Source organism: Girardinichthys multiradiatus, chromosome 12 (assembly GCF_021462225.1).
Source record: "Girardinichthys multiradiatus isolate DD_20200921_A chromosome 12, DD_fGirMul_XY1, whole genome shotgun sequence".
NCBI lineage: Eukaryota > Metazoa > Chordata > Actinopteri > Cyprinodontiformes > Goodeidae > Girardinichthys > Girardinichthys multiradiatus.
This window is the reverse complement of record NC_061805.1, coordinates 44,107,943-44,131,302: the sequence shown is the minus strand read 5'-3', so window position 1 is coordinate 44,131,302 and position 23,360 is coordinate 44,107,943. Positions and strand designations below refer to the sequence as shown.

Here is a 23,360-nt window from a genome sequence, read left to right as displayed (position 1 = left end):
CTTATCTCAAAAAAGCGTTAGAAAAAAAAGATGTATTCTCTGCTTCAGAAGTCTGCAAAGGAAGGGCAAAATATATTTTCACAAGCAGTAGCCCACATATTATCAAACTAGATGTGAAAACCCTTAGTGGGCATTTAATATAACTAAGCTAGGTTCCATATCTTAATCTGATAGAAATGCTGAGAAGAGACCCCTTCAACATCCCACATATGTAGCTGAAGTCCCCATTAAATCAACACAGGAGTCTAATCAGATATGCTTCAGTTTGCTCCCCAAACAACCTACTGAAAATAAAAGTGTGCACCAATTTTGACCTATATTTCAGTAATGTTTTTAAGATGATAGTAAGCTGATTTACTATCGTGGTTGTTGAAATTTGGGTCTGAGTTCAAAATAATACTAGTGTTTCTTGCATGCTCTGTGTTGTTTATCCATATAGAGCGCTAATCTCCATGAATATATTTAATCCTTCAAAGTAAGGAAATACACCCATAAAACTGTGTCCCAAATGTCCAGGCATGTCACTTAATTTTCTTTTTGTCTCAACTACAGTAAAATGTGGGCCCACACTTTCATTAAATCTCAAATCTACATATTTTTCCCACAAAGTAAGTAAGTAACACTTTTGGAAATTCCAACATACATGAAACATTGTGTTAATTTTTAAAAGTGATAGCAAAGGGGAGCTCAGATGTCAAGATGTCGCCCTATAAACAATCTACATGTAAGCCTACTGTTTGCCTCAACCTGCACCTCTGACAGACACAATCAGCTGGTCGAGTTTGCACATTGGACCATTGCCTCACAGGGTCATGCAGGATTATTAAGTCTGGAGAGAAAAAAAAATTACCACAGGTTTTAGCCCATTTGATAAACTGTCAAGTCACATCATGGAGGAGGAGTTAAACATTAACCACCAGGGAATGTTTGAGCGTCATATAACTGTTTCACTGTTCAGAGGAACATGGCGACAGGCTATAGATCTTTGCAGACTACTGGACACATTCTGAACAGGTGTCCTGTATACTTGCACCAAGCCTCCAGGTAAGTTTATTGTATCTTTTTCCTTTGAAACCGTATGGGAAACAATATGTCAGGAGGTGTGTCAACAAAACTCCAAACTTGTAAAAAGTTGGAAACCACCTTAATAAATTTCAAAAAGCATCGGCCAACATTTCAAATTATGAATTATCAGATTTGTTTTCTTTGTTTAAAGTTAAGATCTTGAAAAATCACCAAAATGTTAATCTTTACTGCTGTTTGTAATAGCACATTGTTAAATGTGTAAATCTACATATTTAATTTTTTATTTGACTATAAACATCTATTTTAAATGTTAATATGTATTTGTAATGTTAAAAATAAGGCTTGAATGTTATCTAAAGGCCCATTTGCAAACCTTTAATCATTTGCTAGACCTCTGAACCTTGTACTGTAAATCCACGCTGTATACACACAAGATTTAGGGCCTCCATCTGCATTGACTTCCGCTCTGGCTGATTTTAGTCTTATTCAAACACAACTTATGCTTTTTTGAAATACTACTTGGAGGATTTTCTGGTTAATTGCAGCTCCTAATTAAAGCCACCAGCCCACAATGTTATTACATGAGGAGTTTCATTGACCTTAAAAGTTTGAGGATTTTAGAAAGCCTTAAAAACTGTTTGTGAAATAACAGATGGCATTCAAAAAGCACAAAATAGCACCAACTCTCCTTAATTCATATGTGTGGGGGATATTTCACTCACTCTGCCTGTGTGACATTTCAAATTCTTTTGGTTTAGCCAGAAATTAAGGTTAATTGAAACAACTTTGAAAGGCTTTAGATATTATGAGCTTATAAAAAGCAACAAATGTCCCTTAATTGGAAGTTAAGCTATATGTACCAGCTCTGTTTAACAGTGCATGTGATGATTTTGTAATCCAGCTGCCAAAGATCCACTGAAATTTTCAAATTTTGCTTTTTAGTTTTAACCAACTTTTAATTATGTATAAGTTTTGTTATTTTTGTTTGTTCTTTAAAGAACACCAAATGACATCTCTAGATTATCTAAACATGAGGATTTCAATATGGCTTTCAGACCATGGTTTTTACAGTGGCCCATATTATTTTTTTTGTGCTGCTGTAACTCTGTTTCTTAGCTTGCTACGTATGTTGAGATATTAAAAACAAACGTTTTAAATTGATCTAAACATAAAGAAATTAAATGCATTTCTGAAACATAAAGCCCTGTCACAACAATTAAAAATGTTTTTTGACATCATATCTTTTGGTATTCTTTTTCTGTACCATACCATCTTTGGCTAAATGTTTTATGCTCTACAGCCACAGTTCTCATGGTGGCACTTTGGCTGCATTTAATGGTGATCTAAACATTTATGTCATCAAATATATAAGGCAAGTTTATCACTGCAAGCTGAATCTCAAGATATGGCTAAAGGTCGAAAAAAATGAATGAATAAAAGTAGCTGGTGCACATTGATCTTTACATCAATCAGAATTACTCTAAAGAAAATTGTGGTGTAGAATATTTCAAGAGTAAAGAAAAAAAAAAAACTGGTGCCCCATATATGGGGATTTACCTGTGAAATCAGAAGTCTGATTAACAATACTTCCCAGCCAACTTAACCATGTCCCAGATCCTGTTTGGAAAACCAGAGGGGTTTATTAATTCCTGTGTTCAGGCAATACAAGTCTATAAAAATTTCTCTGCAATTTGTACATTTAAAAACTTTAGCAACACATTCAGTATAACAGATTTTGTACAAAATTAGAGCTGACAACTAATTTAAAGGAAATACAAACTATCCGGAAGTGAATATAAATGGTTCATAACTGTACGTCACTACATTTTAAAACATCCAGCAGCCATATTGAATTTTAATGTTGGATTGAAATAAACATTGGAATTTGCATTTGAAACTCAGATTTCACTAGAATGTTGCAATTCCAACTAAGTATAAATAGTATAACTGGAATGACAATCAAACCATATCCTTAAATTAAACGTGAAGCATCAATGGATATACATTTTTGTCCATTATTTTTTTGTTTGTTTTAATTACTATATAGAATGAACTGACAAAGTCCAAATTCAGTAGTGCGGTATTTTATTGGGCTGATATAACAGTGGTTCTTGGAAAACTTTGTATTTACTGAAAATGGTACTTGTTATAAAACGTCTGAGGGCTACAGAGCTAAAGTCTACACAGTCTATTAGTGCCCTCAAGTGGTCAAATAATTAGTAGTTAGATAACTGAGAGGACAGAGTCAAGTCTGCTGCCATATCAGCCATGCACTCTTCTCAACATTCCACTCAACCAAGTATTTGGCATGTCGAGGTGAGTGAATGTTCATCAGTGCAGAAAAAGCGCATCAGATTTTGCAGAGACATTTGAGTTGTATTTATGCAAAGGAGGTGGAAGTGGCGCATATATGCAATAAATGTGACATCTTTAAGTTGTGGAGCAATTTTTGAGAACTCTGGTACATTCCGGCTTAGTTGAACCATTTAAAAATTAGTTTGGGTTTTTGTTTTTACTGAGATTCCGTGAAACTGTTATTGCTAATAGTTTTTTATGCTTGTAGAAAGAAAAAAAGTGGATAAATGGTGGTGGACCAGCTAGTCAGACATACACTTTATCAATCTGCCTCATCAGCTGATTGTGAGTCTGCAGGGATAATAAACAACTACCAGACCCGGATGACAGAAATTTGCCTTCTTCTGTGCTGTTGCAAACTGGCATTAAAAAAACAACATCTAAAAGTTTACTCAAGTTCTTGTTACAGCTAGAGAAGACTGACGAGTCGCAGCTGATCTGTTAGATTCATCCAACTGGCAGGCTCAAAGTTCGGATAGACATGACATTGTTCAGCCAAACAAAACAGCAACAAAGTTAATTGCTGAAGTCAGCTAAAACAGACTGTGTACATCCTAGCTATCCTAACTGTTAGCTCCTACCACTGAGGATTTAGTTACTTTTCAACAATCTGAGATTTTTGTACTACAAGTAAGGGAATTTGGAGTAACTTAACTCAGTTAGGAACATTTTAGATATAGAAATACAAGGAAGATTTGCAATAGTGTGAAGGGGGTATTAGAATTTTTTTATCTAAAATATTTTTGTCTAGAAGTATTACTGAATGCTTTTGTTAGTTGCTGTTACTAGTGATCAGAATCTGATTTGAGCCAATGAGTTTTCCCACATATCTACTCCACAGTGGGTAAATACAAGTTTCATGCTGTTCTCAACCCACTCCCTGATACAGTATGCATATTTTTCATATCAAATGATAACAGCAGGACTATCTTTTAGCCCATGTACATTCCCCACAATCCTTTTAAAGTTGTCCTTTTTTTATTAGAAATTTTCTCTGGTAATGGTTTTTCTTTGCGCTTTTGTTTGCTTCTTTCATCTCGTTTCTGTGTAGGAGGTTTTCAGAAAGCAGCGACAAGGGTTGGTTCCGCTCCTTATTTGTGCACAAGGTGGATGCGAGGAAAGATGCTCACTCCAACCTGCTGTCAAAGAAAGAGACCAGCAACCTGTATAAAATCCAGTGTAGGTACACTGTATTTTACTAACACACAAAGGGAGTTTGGGGTTACAGAGGTTTAAAGACATGTGAAAGATACAAAAAAGGATTCCTGTTTTTGTCTATTTAGCTGCATATCTGCACAAAAGAGCTACATAAATGATGTTTGTTAAATTTAGTCCATGCTATACCATAGGGACCTCAATCCAAACAGAAATTTCTTTACACATGCACAAGAAGCAGGCGGCAGCCCGGTTAATAACATGATGTATCAATTTTATACCTTTTTGTGACATCTGAAAAAATAGTCTTTTCTTTAGAGTCTCGGATCATAACTGCGTCTGTCTCCTGAGAAGAAATTACCATTTTCCCCAGACTTTGATCTTTTATGCAGCATACATCATGCTGTGCAGAGATTTCAATTGGAACATTCTATCAGCCATAGCCTATAACCTCGTGCAAGTGAATCAGCTTTGAATATAAAGTCTTTGCTGAATTGAGGTGTGAAATTACTTTGTTGGAGAATTTGATTGTGTATTTTAAAAGAAAACACTAGATATTGATAACTATGTCTCTCTCTTTCGTCTTCTTTTCTCCTTTTGTTAAGTTCATGACGTGAAACCTGAGTGCCTGGACGCATACAACAACCTGGAGTGAGTGTGTTCCCTGGTCTGAAAATTCCTTTTATTAACTTAACTTTCCTTCTTGTGTTTTCTGTTTTATATTTTATGTTTTACAGGGAATTATTTTTGCTGTTTTGTTACTTTTTTTTGTTCAACATTTTAAGTAAAATTGTGTTGTCAGTTTTACTGCAGAAGGAATGCAACAGTTGAAGATGGCCACAGATTTGCACTCCTGTATAATGTTTACTGAAGTGTCAGAGACTTATTCACTATAAACAGGGTTTGGTGTTGGGAAAGGCCAGATGATGCAAATTTTAGAGCTCTATAAATAGCCTGACTAAACAAACCTTGGCCTCAACAATGAGCAAATCTTGGACTCCTCTAAACTGCTGCTTTGTACATAGAAAATTGAAATTATGGATGCCCACAACACAGAAGAATACAGTAAGAAGATAGCAAAGTATGAATTGATTTTTGATTTTTTTTTTTTTTGCATGAGGTCCATAGTAACAAACTTTATTGGAGAACTGCTTGTAAACGTTAGAAAGAAAATAACCTGGATGAAGAATTACCAAACTATGGCGTGGTGATGCATTATGCTTCTGAGCAGCAACACCGGGTGCAAATATTGCATCCCTAAAAAGGTCAGGACATTCTCTCCATCAGCACCATCAATTTGGTGTCACATTTGGTGTCCGTGGCAGTGCGTGGCAAAAATATTTGCACCATGTGAACCAGGTTTTACTGCAATTTTAGCTGCAAGTTTTTTTTTTTTAGAAAAGCCTAAACTTAGTCATACTGGATGGAGACTGAATTTGAGTTTTGGCCACAGTTTCTCTCTTGGATTTAGTTTAGTATTCTGGCTGGGCCATGCTGGCATATGAATATGCTTTGATTGATACAGTTATAACTTTGGCTGGGTGTTTAGAGTCATTCTCTAAACTGCTGGGAGTTTTGCAATATCTTGCAACCAGGATCGCCATGTATTTAGCTCAATGCACCCTCCCATGAACTCTGACAACTTCCGTCAACTCTTCCTCTTTTTCCTTGTCTCTAAAAGAAGAGCATGCCGACTGCTTTTCCAATTAATGCTTTTCATTTTCAGATGCTGGACTGAACAGTACACAGTGCGTTTAAAATCTTGCTCTATAATGTAACCCTGCTTTAAACATCTTCACAGTTTAATCCCTGGCTTGTCTGGTGTGTTATTTGGTATTCATGATGCTGTTTGTTCACTAACATTCTTTAACAAATCTCTAATGCCTTCACAAAACAGTTGTATTTTGACTGATATTAAATTATACAATTAGGTAACTACTGAAGCAATTTGGTTGTAGTACATTTCATTTAGAGGTACCAGATTAAAGGGCAGAATACACTAATATTTTAATTTGTAAAAAATGAATCCCTTTCACTTTATAGTTGTCATGAGAAGCTACTAGTTGTAAAACTGCAAAATGGAAAACAAGTTAAAGGTTTGCGAATACTTTTCCAACACAATGTACTTCTGGGAAATATTATTTTAAGCTCAGCCTGTAGATTCTGCTTTCTTTTTGAAGAAGTGGACCGTAAACCTTCAACCTGTTTTTATTCTAGCCCTTTTTTGTTGCTTAGGTAATAAGCAAAACCCAGATGTGAAGGACTGATAGCTAGCAACAGACAGCCGTAAAAATGTGTGATACCCAATTACCCCTAATTTGTTTGGTGTTGACACTTACGCTGATGTCTTGTGAAATTTTTTCATCGAACACAAAGTTTAACTATGGTGCTAAAAACATTTTAAAAAACACTTTTTTCTCAACTTGTGGAGAGAAAAATGTTGATTTGATTTGAGCCAAGGGACAATTTAGAGTCTTCCCTCCTGGATGACTATGTTCCGTTATAATTGGATTGTTTCACACAGTAAGATTATGAGATTAATTTGATAAGAACATATTTGAGTAAGTGGACATTTGCTTTCATTCCTTGTCTTCCCTTTGAGACCTCTATTTGGTCATTTCACATAATATGTGTTTTTATATTTTTTATGCTGATGCTAGGGCTGAAGTGCAAAACAGACTCCATCAGGATCAGGAGTTCCCATGTGAGGTTGTCGGAAGCTGGAATACCTGGTATGGAGAGCAAGATCAAGCTGGTAAGCTGAAGTGAAAGCCTAAATGGAAACTGATAGAAACCTGCTAAGACTGATAACTTTGATTAATCGTAGATCCTGCAGGAGGACTTTCATGTTTGTGTTGCGATGCATCAACACGTACTTGAAGTGGCTTTACTATGACCGTAATCTGTTTGGCAGAGCATTACAGAAGCCTGCAGAAGCTTGGATACTTCCCCTGATGAATCACCACATTGTCTTTCCTTCTACAAATGATCATTTACAGTTTATGGTGTACATTAGGAGAATTTAGAAAAAATGAGAGCTGGAAATATGATATGTAAGCCTCAGCTGTGTGGGTGGAGTGTGTTTTAGTGAAGTGCTATAGTGACATCTGCAGTTCTTGTTGCACAGTGCATCTGTGGCGATATAGAGGAGGCTATCCAGCTCTGACTGAATGCCTGCAGAAATTACGAGCCAACAAGGTATGATGCAAGCAGTTTTATTTTCTAACTGTAACAGAACCACAGCCTGTTTGTGTGCTTATATCTTCATGCATTTGTGTTTTTCAATTAACAAGAATAACATACCGTTTTAGGAGTACTTGGGCTTTCGGAAAGAGAGGGCGAAAATGTTGATTTCAAGGCGAAATCAGCTTCTTCTGGAGTTTAGCTTTTGGAATGAACCTTCACCAAGAAAAGGACCAAACCTCTATGAACTGCGCACCTACAAACTTAAGGTAATGTGTGCTGGTTTTGGTCCTTTAAGCAACCAATCCCTTTGGTGTTGGCTGCTTACCCAGTTAAAAAATTCATATAATGTTAATTTTCCATTGCATTTCAGAAGGATAGCAGTAACCAGGTGTTGCAATTCAGATGCACTTCATGCATTGGCAGCAGTTATGACGACTTCTTTGAAAGAAGAGTATAAGCAGTTTGCTATTTTGGAGAATGCAGATGCCAGACAAGACAATGCTAAGGAGGAAAGATTCAGCAATGACATTAGAGAAGCAATTGTCGCTGTTTGTCAATTTGGGAATGGTAAACATTTTGAAGTCCATCACTGAACTGTAAGAGAGATTTACTAGTGGAAAATACTCAAGAAGGTTGTAAATGTTTTCAGGAGTGTAGTTTTCAGCAGTTTACCCCCGAAAAAAAACAACTTAAAGCTGCCTTTCAGACTCTACAGGCCTCAGTTAGCATAATAAATGTTAAAGTTCATAACTGTAGAATTAGAAAAAGATGGAACCAGTGTATCTTGCTCATAAGGAAACCAAATATGTCGTCTTGCTACAAAAAGGAGGGTTGTGCCACTTAGGTTTGCAAAGCCGCATCTGAATGAACCACAAGCCCTCTGGAAAAAAATATTTGGACAAAAGAAACAGAAGTAGAGATTTTTAACCTTTACAAAGCTATGTTATGTGAAAGTAACCACGTCAAAACATCACAAACATCAGTTGTTACGCATGGTGGAGGATAAGTGATGGCTTGGGCTTTTTCCGCTGCCACAGGACCTGGACATCTTGTTTGTTTAGTGGGTTTCTGGACAGACATTTTAACTTAAATTAACAGAGAAAACACAGGCGTGTGAACATCGGCTGTGCAGTCATGTTTAATAAATTAGAACATGTGTTCCTATTAGGCTTGTTTGTCAGATTAAAAGAATTAAAGCAAGTATTAAATATACTTTCCATTAAGCTCACATTTCTGCATTAAAAATGATGATTTAATATATGTAATATTCTAATCTTTTTATTTGCTGTAAGCGGAAAATCATAATTAACAGAATTAAATGCTTGAAAGCATCTGTCTGTGTGTAATTGATCTATATAATATGTTTCACTTAGTGAGTTGAGTTACTGAAACAAATGAATTGTTTAATATTTCTTCTAATTTATTCAGTATGACTGTATTTTGCTGTTGGACCCATGCATGTTAGTTGTTGGATAAATGTGTGCAAAACCAGAACTTTGTCCAAATGGATTTCAGCCCTTGTTAATAGCTATGTTTTCTCTAATCATTTCGGTCAAACTGTCTATTGTGAAATAGGCTAAGAAAAATTCAAAGTGGACCATGAATTGTTCCAAAGTATTCTATGTGAGCCCATTAAGAGCTAAAGCTTGGTCCAAATGGGTCATCAATAGGCCAATGGTTCATCCAAACTGCAGCAAATCTACAACAGAATGGCTGCAAAAGAAAAAAATAATCAAGTCACAGTGACCCCCACAGTCAAAACGTAACTGCAGTAATGTAGTGGAACCTTAAACGGTCTGTGCAGAAATAAAAGTTTGCGAACCTCAATGAACTGAAAATATTGCAAAGGAGAGTGCACCAAAAATCCTCAACAATGTGAGAGACTGATAATGTCTTATGTGAAACAACTACTTGAACTTAAAGGTGGTTTTTCAAGTGATTGACTCACTGGGAGTGGTTAGTTTGACACATGGAAACTTTTTCCAGTGACTGTAAATATGATCATAAGTTTACAATTTGCATTTATACTATTCACATAGAAATGGATACAAATGACTTTGTAATGAAGAGGTCTTCATTACGTGGACTATCCCTATTTAAGTAGTTCATAGCACTTTAAGAGCACCTTTGCACTTTATTAAAAGCACTTTATCTAGCACTTTAACACTTTATTTAGCAGTGCACTTTAGGCATAGATTTGCACATAATCATTTGCACACAGGTTTAACTTTTTATTTAATGTTTATTGAGTATTTTAGTGATGAGCATGTAGACCTTTGTTCCAGGCTCTGCACAGCTGCCCCTCATTAAGAAGTGGCGTGGGTGTCTGTGAAAGGAGAATTGTTGGTCAGAGCAAATAAGGTCTACTGTTGTGAAACTTGAGCAAGTGTTTGTGTAAAGTCTGTTTAAAAGTGTCAGTGAAGGAGAAGTGTTGTGCTAAGGAAGTGACTCACCTGTCTTTTCGGTGTCCTCTCCAGGGTGTTTGTTTGGACAAATACTTCCCTGGGGGTCCAGACTAGAGGGTGACACGGGAGTGGATTTTCTCTCCTGTCCCATCCCGCTCCCACAGAAAAATGTCTTGTCCCATCCCAATCCCAGGCCAGCATAACAAAAAAAATCCTGTCCCGTCCCACTCCTGGTAAATTGACTCCCACTCCCATCCCGCTCCCATTCAGAACGACTCCCACTCCTGTGCCACTCCCATTTTTGTTTTCTTCATTTAGTCTTTTGACAATTTGTTTCTTTGAAGGACCATTTAGGTCCCTGTTTTTAGCTGTAGTAAAGGCCAGTTAAAGTAAAAAGAATAATAATGAAGAAATAATAAAATATCAAACAAGGAAACAGACCATGCTTATCTTAGCTGAATAAACAAAATGTACATAGTTGTATTTTACTTATTTATTAAGTGACTGTTTCCTTTGAACAATGACATTACTTTTATGTTTCAAGTTGCTGGAACGAAAGAAAAATGCACCTAGTAAGAGAACTGTACTTGTTGAACAAAAGGCCAAAAAGGCATTACCTTCATAATTTAGAAACTGTACCTGGAAGTTGTGTAGAGAATGGTTTAGTCCTTTAATCAGCTGTGCCTATTTAAGGCTGCAATTGTGTCTTGTTAAGAGGCTTGATGCTGTTAGGCTTGATGGTGTGCGCCTGAATAAATCAACTGCTACTTCCACCTTCCTCTGCCGTTACTATTATTTCTCACTGGTAATCCAGCCACAAGGCCTCTAGTTAACAAGTGGTGTCAGGAGTGGGATGCTCAAGCTACAGTGACAAGATGATGACTAGAGGTGGGAAAAAGCCAGGCCAAGAGGATGAGCCTGAAGGAGTTGGAGCTTCATCTGGTCTAGAGGCCCAGACAACAGCCAACCCTGAGGACAGGTTGGAGGAACTGGCAGAGTTGGTTAAATCTCTTTTGCAGTCTCAGGCAGCCAGAGACCAGAAGATGGAGACAGATTTATCTCGCCAGGAACAAAGGTGGAAAAGCATGCAGCATCAATTTCAACAAATTCAGTTCAAGTAAATGCTGTAATTGATAAACCGGACTATTCTGAAGCACCACCTCTCCCCACAACATCTGAAGTACATGGAAATGAATCAGATGGTGGTGACATCCAGGTGGCCCATGGTACCAGGTCTATAATTGAACCAAAATGTCTTCACTTATCTGTGGATGATGACATTGAGCATTTCTTGACCACATTTGAGAGGATGGCCCAGGTGTGTCGCTGGTCCAGAGAAGAGTGGGCAGTTCGTCTCGTCCCCCTGTTAACAGGGAAAGCTCGCACAGCTTTTGTTCTTTTGGATATAGTAGATTCGGAGAACTATGACAAAGTGAAAGAAGTAATTCTGGCAAAGTATGAGATTACGGCTGACACTTATCGACGCCGCTTCAGATCCCTGAGGGATGAACCAGGTGAGACGCCACGTGAACTTTATGTAAGATTGAAAGACTTGTTTTCAAGATGGGTTAAACCTGAAAGATCTACTGTACAAGAAATGTCTGAGGAGATCATTCTGGAGCAGTTTCTGAGAATGGTTAATCAAGAGTTGGAGATCTGGATACGTGAGCGTGACCCGAAAATGGCGAAAGAAGCAGCTGGCCTGGCAGAGGTTTTCACATCAGCCATGAAGGGGAGCAAGAGCACCTATTTTGGCCGGGAGACCCACTATGCCCAACCAAGTAAGTCTGCTGGGGGTGAACAGGAGTCTGGTCAAGTCCAGGCCAGAAATGTTTCTAGTTCACGGCAGCTTCTCTCCCAAAGACCTCACCATGTTAAAAAGTAATTTCCCAAGTCATCAGTCCAAGATATAAGATGCTATAATTGTAATAACTTTGGCCATACACAACACTTTTGCCCTGCCCTGAAATCAGAGCCATCTCTTTTGTGTGCAGTTCCAAGACCAGCCACAGAGATGGTAGAAAAGAAAGTTTACATTGTTCCTGTTCTAGTTAATGGGCAAAAAGAGGAAGCTTTGCTTGACTCTGGGTGCTTCCAGTCTCTAGTGCACGCTAGCTTAATCTCAGAAGAAAAGCTAAGTGGGGTGGGGGCTAAAATAAGTTGTGTGCATGGAGATGAACATGTTTACCCTACAGCTGAGGTTTATTTGACAGTAGGAGGTCAGACGTACCTGTTGCAGGTAGCGGTAGTCCCCTCTTTGCCATATTCAGTTATACTTGGGAATGATATCCCCACTCTATTTGACCTTATACATCAGTCAGACCAAGTGTTCACTGACAGAGACACCCAGAGCTTAGTTAAGCATAAAGCAATACCAGCAGAATCATTGAAACCCTGTCATGTTGTCACAAGAGCACAAAGTGCAAAAACAGGACTGGAAGAGCTGCCCTTCTTTGGGGTCTCTGGAAGCAGAGGTGGGAAAGACTAAGACGTCTAGAGCCCAGAAAAGAAGAGATAAGTTCAAAGGGTCGGATGATAAGGGGACAGCACCGTTGTCTAAGCTAAATAACCTATTTGAGTTTGACATTCCCTCAGATTTAGGGGCGCTTCAGAGGGATGATCCTACTCTAAAACCCTGATTTGAAAAGGTGACAGGGGTCGAGGGAACTCATCAGGGGCAGGTAAACTTTCTGGTAGAAGCAGTTTACATGATTAAAGGAGGCATCTTATACCAGAAAAAAGGAAAGTGTGAAGCTTTAGCCCTCCCACAACAGTTCAGGCACAAAGTGATGGAGCTGGGGCATTCAATATATGGGCAGGTCATATGGCTTTTCACAAGACACTGAGTAGGATCAGCAGCTGTTTTGTTTGGCCAGGAATGTATACTCAGATTTCTAAGTTTTGTAGTTCCTGTGAAAAGTGTCAGTTGACTTCAGGCAAAGGAGTAGCCCGAGCTCAGCTACAACCAATGCCAATCATTGAGACGCCTTTTGAAAGGCTAGGCATGGACATTTTGGGTCCATTAGAAAGGAGCTTTACAGGTTATCGTTACATATTTGTAATATGTGATTACGCTACACAGTACCCGGAGGCCTTTCCACTTAGATCCATTAAAGCCCGCCATGTTGTTAACTGTCTCCTGCAGCTTTTCTCTAGGGTAGGAATACCAAGAGAAATTCTTACAGATTGTGGGACAAACATTTTGTCCAAATTATTGAAGCATGTGTACAAGTTATTAGGGATTAAGGGATTTAAGACCACCCCTTATCACCCCCAAACGGATGGGCTAGTGGAAAGATATAACCAGACTCTCAAAAATATGCTGCGCAAGTTTGTCTCCGACACAGGGGCTGACTGGGACCAATGGCTGCCTTACCTGCTATTTGCTTACCGGGAGGTTCCGCAGGTTTCCACAGGCTTCTCACCCTTTGAACTATTGTATGGGCGCCAAGTGAGGGGCCCACTGGATCTGCTGAAGGGCTGCTGGGAAGACCCCAAACAAGAGGGTGAAAACATTGCAGCATATGTCATCAACATGAGGGATAGACTGCAGGAAATGGCATCATTTGCACAGGACAACATGAAGGCAGCTCAACAACATCAAAAGACCTGGTATGATCAGAAGGCCAGAGATCGGGTCTTCCATCCAGGCCAGAAGGTACTGTTACTACTTCCTACCAGCGATAACAAGCTGCTGACAAAATGGCATGGACCATATGAGATCACCAAACAAGTGAGTAAAGTTTATGAACTGCACATGCCAGAAAGAACTAAGAAATATCAGACATTTCATGTCAACCTGTTGAAAGAGTTTCACAGTCGACAGGAGCTTGTGCACCAGGAGTTATTTGTGCGTGCAGTTAAGGATGAGGAGGTGAATGAGAAATTCTTTCCAACTAGCACATCAGAGGGTGCTTCAGTTGACCTTTCTCATTTGTCCCCTGTTGAGCAGAGCAACATAAATCCTCTTTTGGATCCTCAGCTTTTTCGAGAAATTTCAGGATTCACATCACTGGTTCAACACAAGAAGATTCACCTAGCCGTCAAAAGAGCTATCGAATACCAGAATGCTTGGTGCCTGTGCTGGAAAAAGAAATAAAGCTGATATTGAATTTACGAATAATTGAGGAGTCAAGTAGTGAGTGGTGCAGCCCAGTTGTGCTGGTACCAAAGAAAGATGGCTCCCTCAGATTCTGCATTGATTTCAGATATTTAAATGCTATGTCCAACTTTGATCCGTACCCGATGCCCAGGGTTGACGACCTATTGGAGAAAGTCGGTTCAGCAAGCTACATTACAACGCTGGACCTGTGTAAAGGATACTGGCAAAACTCCTTTTGGTATGTACCAATTTAAAGTCATGCCATTTGGGCTTCAGGGTGCACCAGCAACATTTCAACGTTTAATGGATCATGTACTGAGAGATGTGTCAGCATTTTCTGCAGCATATCTGGATGATGTTGTAGTGCATAGCCAGTCCTGGGAGGAGCACGTGATTCACCTGCAGGAGGTGCTACACCGCATCAGAGTGGCTGGGATGACTATTAACCCCAAGAAGTGTACTGTAGCCCAGAGGGAAGTGGAGTATTTGGGCTTTGTCATTGGCTTTGGGAAGATAAAACCTCAAGTTGGAAAGATGGAGGCAATTCAGGCCTTCCCAGTTCCAACCACAAAGAAGAAGGTAAGAGGATTTCTTGGTTTGGTGGGCTGGTACAGAAAATTTGTATCTTCTTTTGCGGATCAATCAGCTGTACTGACTGACCTAACAAAGGGTTCGGCCCCCAACAAAGTGCAATGGACAGAAGAATGTGATAGAGCATTCAAAGACCTCAAGGCAGCGGTATGTACTCATCCAGTTCTACACAGCCCAGACTTCAGCAAGCCATTCATCTTGCAAACAGATGCTTCAGGAGTGGGGCTTGGAGCTGTCCTTCAATAAAAGGTGGAAGGTGAAAGGAGGCCTGTGGTGTTTTTGAGTCGGAAGCTGCTCGACAGGGAGAAGAGGTACTCAATAGAGGGTGACACGGGAGTGGATTTTATCTCCTGTCCCATTCCGCTCCCACAGAAAAATGTCTTGTCCCATCCCAATCCCAGGCCAGCATAACAAAAAAAATCCTGTCCCGTCCCACTCCTGGTAAATTGACTCCCACTCCCATCCCGCTCCCATTCAGAACGACTCCCACTCCTGTGCCACTCCCATTTTTGTTTTCTTCATTTAGTCTTTTGGCAATTTCTTTCTTTGAAGGACCAGTTAGGTCCCTGTTTTTAGTTGTAGTAAAGGCCAGTTAAAGTAAAAAGAATAATAATGAAGAAATAATAAAAGATCAAACAAGGAAGCAGACCATGTCTATCTTAGTTGAATAAACAAAATGTACCTAGTTGTATTTTACTTATTTATTAAGTGATCGTTTCCTTTGAACAATGACATCACTTTTATGTTTCAAGTTGCTGGAACGAAAGAAAAATGCACCTAGTAAGAGAACTGTACTTGTTGAACAAAAGGCCAAAAAGGCATTACGTTCATAATTTAGAAACTGTACCCCAATGGTTCACAGCCCTGGTCCTCAGGGACCCCTTCCCTGCAAGTTTTAGATATGTGTCTGCTCCAGCTCACCTGATTCAAATTCTGACATGACCTCCTATACAGGCATCAAGAATGGAGGGTCAAACTGGACAAAATTAATACAATAAAATCATCATTAAATAAATAAATGTTGTGAATGTCCCATAAGTGAAGTAAATGTAACATGAAAGAAATGTAACATTAAATGTGCCATTAAATTCAAGGTACCATTTATTTATTTAATACATCATTAGAAACAATAAATGTACCATTATATCATGAAATGGACTATTATGCAATTAAATGTGCCACTGAATAATTAAGTATAATTTTAAAGACGACATGACGTAATTAGTGGTACACTTAATATTTAATGATGTATTAAATAAATTGTACATTTAATGGTACATTCAATTGTTTTCTATTTCACAACATGTTTATTTAATATCTTCCCTTGATGAAGCCTTTCTATACGGAGCCCGCGAGGGGACAAGGGGGGATTTTTTTTCTTTTTTGCGTCCCCACACAATAGTCTTTGCGTTATTTCGCAATACTTTGTGGGATAGTTTCCAAACCAGATAACTGCAAAGATGAAACAAACACTACACCCGTTTTGAGATTTACTGAGTTTTATTTTGAAATCAGCCTTAAATAAAATTATCTTCAAATCAGATTAAAAGACAGTTTTTATCCACAAGCTGTCAAACTACTGAACAATAATACTGCACGAAACCACAACTGTGACACTTTGTTTGCTTATTACTGACGCATGATGTGTACTTTTTTTTTGTACGCTGTGTTTTTGTTTTTATTGTGATTTGAACGAACCGTTCAAATCACAATAAAAACAAAAACCTAAGCATTTCATCGCATTGTTTACTGCGTGTTAACCTGCATATGACAAATAAACCATATCAATCACATATCAGTGTTTGTTTTATGAGCAGTTTGTCATCTGTGCTGTTGCTCCAAAATGCCGAACGCAAAAGTATTGCGTGGGGACGCAAAAAAAAGAAAAATTCCCACATGTCCCCTCGCGGGCTCCGTACCTTTCCCCTCTACTGTGACAAAGGCTCTTAAATCTTGGCTGCACATGCAGGAGTTTTGTTGGTCAGAAGAGACTTGACAGGTGATGGTACTTTTGGTTTGACGAATGAAGAGAAGCAGGGCTGATTCAATCCAGAATCTGCTTTACAAGTGTCCCTTAATCACTAGTGAACTTGATTACGACTAAACACGTTTTACAAGCAGCAGACTGCGTGTTAAAACCGCTACATTCAACTCTCCTGAAGTTCGGTAATATTTGCGACTTTCCTGTCAGCTCTATGAGTTTAATAGATAAGTCCTTGCTTCTGATTTTACATTGCAAATCCAATTTTACCACGTCCAGTTCTCCACCTGCGTTTGCTCCCTCCATCCTGAACGCAGGTGGAAAACATCGATCAGAAGCACTGTTGGCTTGTGGGTCGTGTAGTTCGTTTGACTCGCATTATAGTATAGGCTTCTTGGAAAAAAACTACACAATGGCGGCGTCTATCCAAGTTTTTTTTTTCTTAAAGTTTATAACAAAGTCCCAGTTTTACATTTCCAAAGACAATTGATCCTAGTTTATTTTCCCTCCTATTGGTTAGCTCCCGCTCCCGTCTGCTCCCGTTTATGTTTTATCCTGTACCGTCCCAATCACGTGATCTTTACTGATGCTGTCTCCCGTCCCATGGGATTCCCGTGGGAATCCCGTGACCCGTGGGACTCCCGAAAAAATGTCAGCCTCTAGTACTCAACATTGGAGAAAGAGTGCTTGGCCATAAAGTGGGCTATCGTGGCCCTCGGGTATCATCTTCTGGGACGTCACTTCATTCTAGACACTGCCCTTTAGTGGTTAAGACGCATGAGGGATGCCAATGCCCGCATCGCTGGATGGTACCCGTCTTTGCAGCCATTTGATTTTACGGTTCAGTATAAACCAGGGAAGTTCAATGTGGTTGCTGACTACTTATCCAGAAGGGAGGACTGAGGTTCTGTGCTCTTAAGAGAAGGGGGAGGAAATGTAATGAAGAGGTCTTCATTACGTAGACTATCCCTATTTAAGTAGTTCATAGCACTTTAAGAGCACCTTTGCACTTTATTAAAAGCACTTTATCTAGCACTTTAACACTTTATTTAGCAGTGCACTTTAGGCATGGATTTGCACATAATCATTTGCACACAAGTTTAACTTTTTATTTAATATTTATTGAGTATTTTAGTGATGAGCATGTAGCCTTTTGTTCCAGGCTGTGCACAGCTGTCCCTCATTAAGAAGTGGCGTGGGTGTCTGTGAAAGGAGAATTGTTGGTCAGAGCAAATAAGGTCTACTGTTGTGAAACTTGAGCAAGTGTTTGTGTAAAGTCTGTTTAATAGGGTCAGTGAAGGAGAAGTGTTGTGCTAAGGAAGTGACTCACCTGTCTTTTCTATGCCCTCTCCAGGGTGTTTGGACAAATACTTCCCTGGGGGTCCAGACACCATTTATAGGTTCCAGGAAAGACCATGGAAAATATGGGGGATTTGTGCACTTAGTATTTGTGAGGTTTTATGGTGTTTGGGTGTGTAGGTTTAAAACAGTATAAAATATTTATAAAAAGTAAGGGGGAATATGTATATATTTGATAAAATGTATGTTTGAGTTGGAAGTTGTGTAGAGAATGGTTTAGTCCTTTTATCAGCTGTGCCTATTTAAGGCTGCAATTGTGTCTTGTTAAGAGACTTGATGCTGTTAGGTTTGATGGTGTGCGCCTGAATAACTCAACTGCTACTTCCACCTTCCTCTGCCGTTACTATTATTTCTCACTGGTAATCCAGCCACTAGTTAACAGACTTGTAATGGCTGAGAACCTTGTTGGTTACATTTTTTTAAAGCTTACTGCTTGAGCTAACTGGTATCAACCTTAGTAAGTTTATAGAATCACTACTTCAGTGATTGTTAGTTATCAGGTACAAAAATGCCAGGATATGTATTGCTGTCTGGAACAATAACAGTATTTTCACTTCAGACATGCTTTACCTTTTCTGAGTCTCCCTGTGCTGCATAATTTCTATATTATCATAGCTGACTCCCTAAATTAGGGAGCTTTATTCATGGGAAAGAGTACATACAGATATAATCTGTGTGCAGCCAGTGCTTCACTTGTTCTTGCATGCAGACTCATGATAAAAACACATTTTCCTGATGAGTCTAAAATATAAAATCCATAATTAAAATATAATTAGCAAGATATAGTTATTACACTGGATTCGATGCATTTTTTAATTTAAAGCTGTCAGTGTTTCCTCTTGTGTCTTTCAGCCAGGAACCATGATTGAATGGGGCAACCGCTGGTAAGACAAGCTTCACTTGCCTGGAGCATGACATCAGTTTCCTGAACTTCTGTTTGAGCAAGCATGAGATGTGTCCCTGTAGGCATTTCATTCCTGTGAGTAACCTCTCCCATTACAGGGCAAGGGCAATCAAACACAGACAGGAAAACAACGAGGCAGTGGGTGGGTTCTTCTCCCAAATTGGTGACCTGTATGTTGTTCATCACTTGTGGGGTGAGTGAATGCTTGGTGTATATCCGAATATGTTTCAGAGTTTTTGGAAGAGAAATTAAATCTTATGAAAAAAGCATTAATTCAAGCTGTAATCCTCGAGAACAACTGTTTGTTCTCCACAAAACAGTTTGACTCCACTATACCTTTGACTTCAGTGAATAAATGCTCAGGAGTACTCAAGAGCTGCACAATATAATAAAACCAATTGGAATATTTTTACATCAACACCTTCTGTGATCATTGGTGTGCAGGACACCGTTTGGTTCAGCTATGGGCATCTACTGCAGTGAGACTCCACCCAAACGGCAGTGGGAAAAAGCAAAGTATTTAGATTGCAAAATGAACACTCATTGCATGTTTGATCTTGTATTTACCACCACAGGCCAGTCTGGAACATTTAACAGGCCAGATGTAACTTAAAGGTCTTATCTGCAGATCTGAGCTAAGCCCATCTAACCTATCGCAGACTTCAGACAGCTGGGGGAGATAGGTGACGTTTAATATTTTATTCATGAGCAACCTTCATCAATTTACAAACAGTGACACTGTTTAAATTGTGAGCCAAGCTCAGACATAAGCAGTAGAAATGACTGAATGAGCATTAAAATATGGTTTTGTTGGTACAACTATTATTAAAGTTTCCCTAATGTGTATACAAGTGCATTTGTAAAGTTGTCCCTTTAAATGTATGTGCTCTTAGAGGGCCCCTGATCAGAGGCAAAGTTAACTTATACCTCAGGGTGGCTTTGACTGCAGATATACTTGTTGGACCTTAAAATAAAAAAAAAATGCCAACAAGCTTGGAATATGGTATATGATCAATTTCCTTATTATTGCATAGTTGGACTCTTGTTTCATCAGCCCAATCTTTTGAGTAATAATGCCAATCTTTTTCTAAAGGATTTCTTTGGGTTTCTTGTTTATACCTCATGAAAATAGCAGAAACCATACCTCTGTTGCAAGTGTGGGCAAACCAACCATTTTTTGGTACATATTTGATAGATGCTACTTTTTGATATAATCTCATTTTCTTTCGGGTTCTCTAAAAAAATCGAAAGTGTGATTGGAAGTTCGTCGTAAACTTTTTGCCCCATGTAAACAGTTTTAGGCTGTAGAAAAAAAGTTTTAATGACTACTGTGCTGAACTGAATATCTACTGCCATGAAAATGCTTTTGATTGTTTTGTGAGAAGCCCTACATGCTTAAAAGTAGATCCAAACATTGCACAAGGTTTTGGGAATATATGATCATTAAAACAATCATAATAAATGGAAGAACAGATAATGGTACTGCAGGTGAATAAAAGAGACAATTGTTATCTTTGTTTCTCTCTGGTTGGTGCTCATTTACACAAATATATATATTTTTAGCCTATGAAAGCCTTCAGTCACGAGACGAGACAAGAAACTCTGCCTGGCAGAAAGAGGGCTGGGATACAAACGTGTATTATACAGGTATTTCATGAGTTTACTTTTATTTGAAAATTTTTTGTGTTAGTTAAAACAGTTCATTAAGTTTCTTACTCGATTTGAATCGACATCAAGTTCTTAATCTGGAGTCTAAAAATCTATCCAGTCATGCATGCATTTTTTTGTTAGTCTGTTAGTTTCTCATTTTCTTCTGTAATTATAGTATAGTACATAGTATATAGTAATTAAATTACCTAAATTAAATATTGCAGCAGAAACCTTTTGTTTGCTATGAAGTTCATTTTGAACCTTTGAAAATTAACAATAAATTCAAGCTTGTGCAAGTTGCATAATCATTACGGTCCGGAAATGTGATTAATAGTGTCAGAAAATTTCTGAGATGACAAAAGGCTGATATAGATTCATCACTTCATAAATTTAATAAAAGCCTGTGTCATAACATGAATCTTTATCTGTCTTCAGTGCCTTTGGTGAGGAGCATGGAGTCTAGATTGATGATTCCAACCAAGAGTTCACCTTTACAGTGAAACCACAAGCAAGTCATCAACTAAAACTCATCAACAATGTCATCCACCCTGAGGGCTGAGTCGCCTGTGTTTGTTAAATCTGCTAAATGATCTGTGTTATATCAGTGTCTTACTTTCTATTTGCACTCCAGTCAGTCCAAAAGTAGAGAGAGTGCATTTTGGGTATTTTAAAATACCCATATTTTCACACAACTAGTCAAATATTTGTGGGAAAACATGCTTTAAAATGCCTGATGCTTTAAAGAAATACTTGGATTTTGACTGAGAAGACTTCAACACAATATGTGTGCTTTTTAGGGAATATTTTGAAGTTGTTTCTCTGTTTTTTCCAAAGTCAAAGATAAGTTTCCTGGCGTATTTTATAGTATAAAATGCTGGTTCATAAAAGAAAAGTATATATCAATGTTTGTACTCATTAACAATGTATCTGGCTGTTTGGATCATTGAGATATGCGGAGGTTTCTGCAAACTCTACTATGAGTAAACTAGTAGTTTCTATGATGAAGATGTAATTATTTTCACAATAAATGTTGATACTGATACACTGACAGCTGATATTGTTATTTCAGTAATCCTTAATGTACATAGGTAAAATACAATTGTTGAACATTATTTTTTTTTTTAAATCTCAAGATTCTTGAAGTTTAACTTTGAGAAAAGGCAATATTGGAAAATAAATTATCACTCCACCTTTCATTTTCTTAAATAATCAGTTTTGTAAAGGTTTATACACGAGACTGATGCTATTATGAATGAAACATAATTAGTTTATGTGGACACCAATGTAGGGTGTAGCAATTTCAGAAATTCTCAACTTGTCTCTAAGAAATTTATTTGCTTTTGAAAAACATTTTATTAAACTAGACCTGATTTTTAGATGTCATTGAAAACATATTTGTTTTATTCTGTATTGAACCATTAGATGTTTTTCACTGTGAATTGGCTATATATAAATTACATTTATTAAATGCCGGTGTCTTTGTCAACATATAGAGTGTGAGTCACTTTGCTAAATAAATGTCAGCAGGTTTTAGTCAACAAGGCAAAAGCTTAGATTTACTGTTTAAATAAAATAAAATAAAAAATACTGTTAGTTAAGTTCACCACTGATGTTGCCTCTTTTCAGTTCACGGTTCCAGCACTACACGACACCACTCCACTCAATCTCACTCTGCTATGCACAAAAGCTGTTGCGTTTCCATGGCTTGAAGGCCCGCCTCCAGCTGTCAACTGTGCTCTGTGCCCTATTAACCATTACTGTCTTATGGTTCGGTGTGATCCTACGAATGATGAGATAAGTATAAGTAGAAACATGCAAAGTTAAATAAACACTCACTGTTGCACACCATGTCCTCCAATGGTGATTTCGAACCACCGCAACGACTGTTGGTTTGATCCGCTCTGACCTTAATATTTTTGTAGTCACCTTTGCGTTTTTTGAGATTTGCCCGGCACTGAGGTGTGCCCTAAAATTGTGTCTTGTCATTCCCTGCGCTACCTCAGCAAACATTTTCTCATGCTGCTGACATGCGACTGGCCAAACTCATGGCCAATCAGTGAACAGCAGTCTGTCCACGTCACAGTTTGGCCCTGCTCAGCCCTGTGGGACCTGCTGATGAGCAGGTACCAAGAAAGCCAGTATCGAGCAGGAAAAGCTAGTAATGGAAACAGTTGCAAAACTGGCTGAGTGGACTGGGGCCTGCCAAAGTAGACCACATAGAAAAATTGTGAAAGATCTCACAATCTCCAGCCCAAGAGCATACAATATTTTAACAAATCAATTATAAATAAACACAAAAAATTAAACATATAAGTTAGTATATAGTTGGTTAGTTGGTTGGTTACCAGTTCTAAAGTATTTACCTTAACAAATTTATAAAAGAAAAATAAAGACAATTAAAACAAACTTAATGAATTTTGATGTTATGATAGGTGACTGCTGATAATAGGTTCCACTCTACAAATAACAATAAATGGCTGGGTTCACTAATTTGTAGAGTAAGATGAAGTGGACAGAAATAATTTCAAGAAGTAAAATATTAAAAGAAATATTATGTATTTTTGAAATGTATGTCATATTGAGGACGTTGATGTATGATATGTAGATCTAGATAGCTATACAGCAGTGTTAAAACAGGAAGTGTTT

The 23,360-nt window shown here is 38.2% G+C and overlaps 1 protein-coding gene across 1 annotated transcript; it reads left to right on the top strand.

Annotated features, from left to right (window-relative positions):
- The first annotated feature begins 950 nt into the window (after nucleotides 1-950).
- nipsnap1 (nipsnap homolog 1 (C. elegans)) lies at nucleotides 951-21,762 on the top strand. The gene is made up of 10 exons (XM_047380351.1): nucleotides 951-1,044; nucleotides 4,433-4,560; nucleotides 5,142-5,187; nucleotides 7,197-7,291; nucleotides 7,664-7,734; nucleotides 7,848-7,988; nucleotides 19,013-19,044; nucleotides 19,163-19,257; nucleotides 20,628-20,711; nucleotides 21,150-21,762. The coding sequence occupies exons 1-10, from the start codon at nucleotides 965-967 to the stop codon at nucleotides 21,212-21,214; spliced, it is 837 nt and encodes a 278-aa protein (XP_047236307.1). The 5' UTR covers nucleotides 951-964; the 3' UTR covers nucleotides 21,215-21,762.
- The last annotated feature ends 1,598 nt before the right edge of the window (nucleotides 21,763-23,360 follow it).

Excerpts from the sequence above, each read along its gene's own strand:
- nipsnap1 (XM_047380351.1), top strand. The coding sequence starts at position 965 with ATGGCGACAGGCTATAGATCTTTGCAGACTACTGGACACATTCTGAAC. Across the intron at positions 7,292-7,663 it reads TGGAGAGCAAGATCAAGCTG|TGCATCTGTGGCGATATAGA; the intron begins GTAAGCTGAAGT and ends CTTGTTGCACAG. Across the intron at positions 19,258-20,627 it reads TGTTGTTCATCACTTGTGGG|CCTATGAAAGCCTTCAGTCA; the intron begins GTGAGTGAATGC and ends ATATATTTTTAG.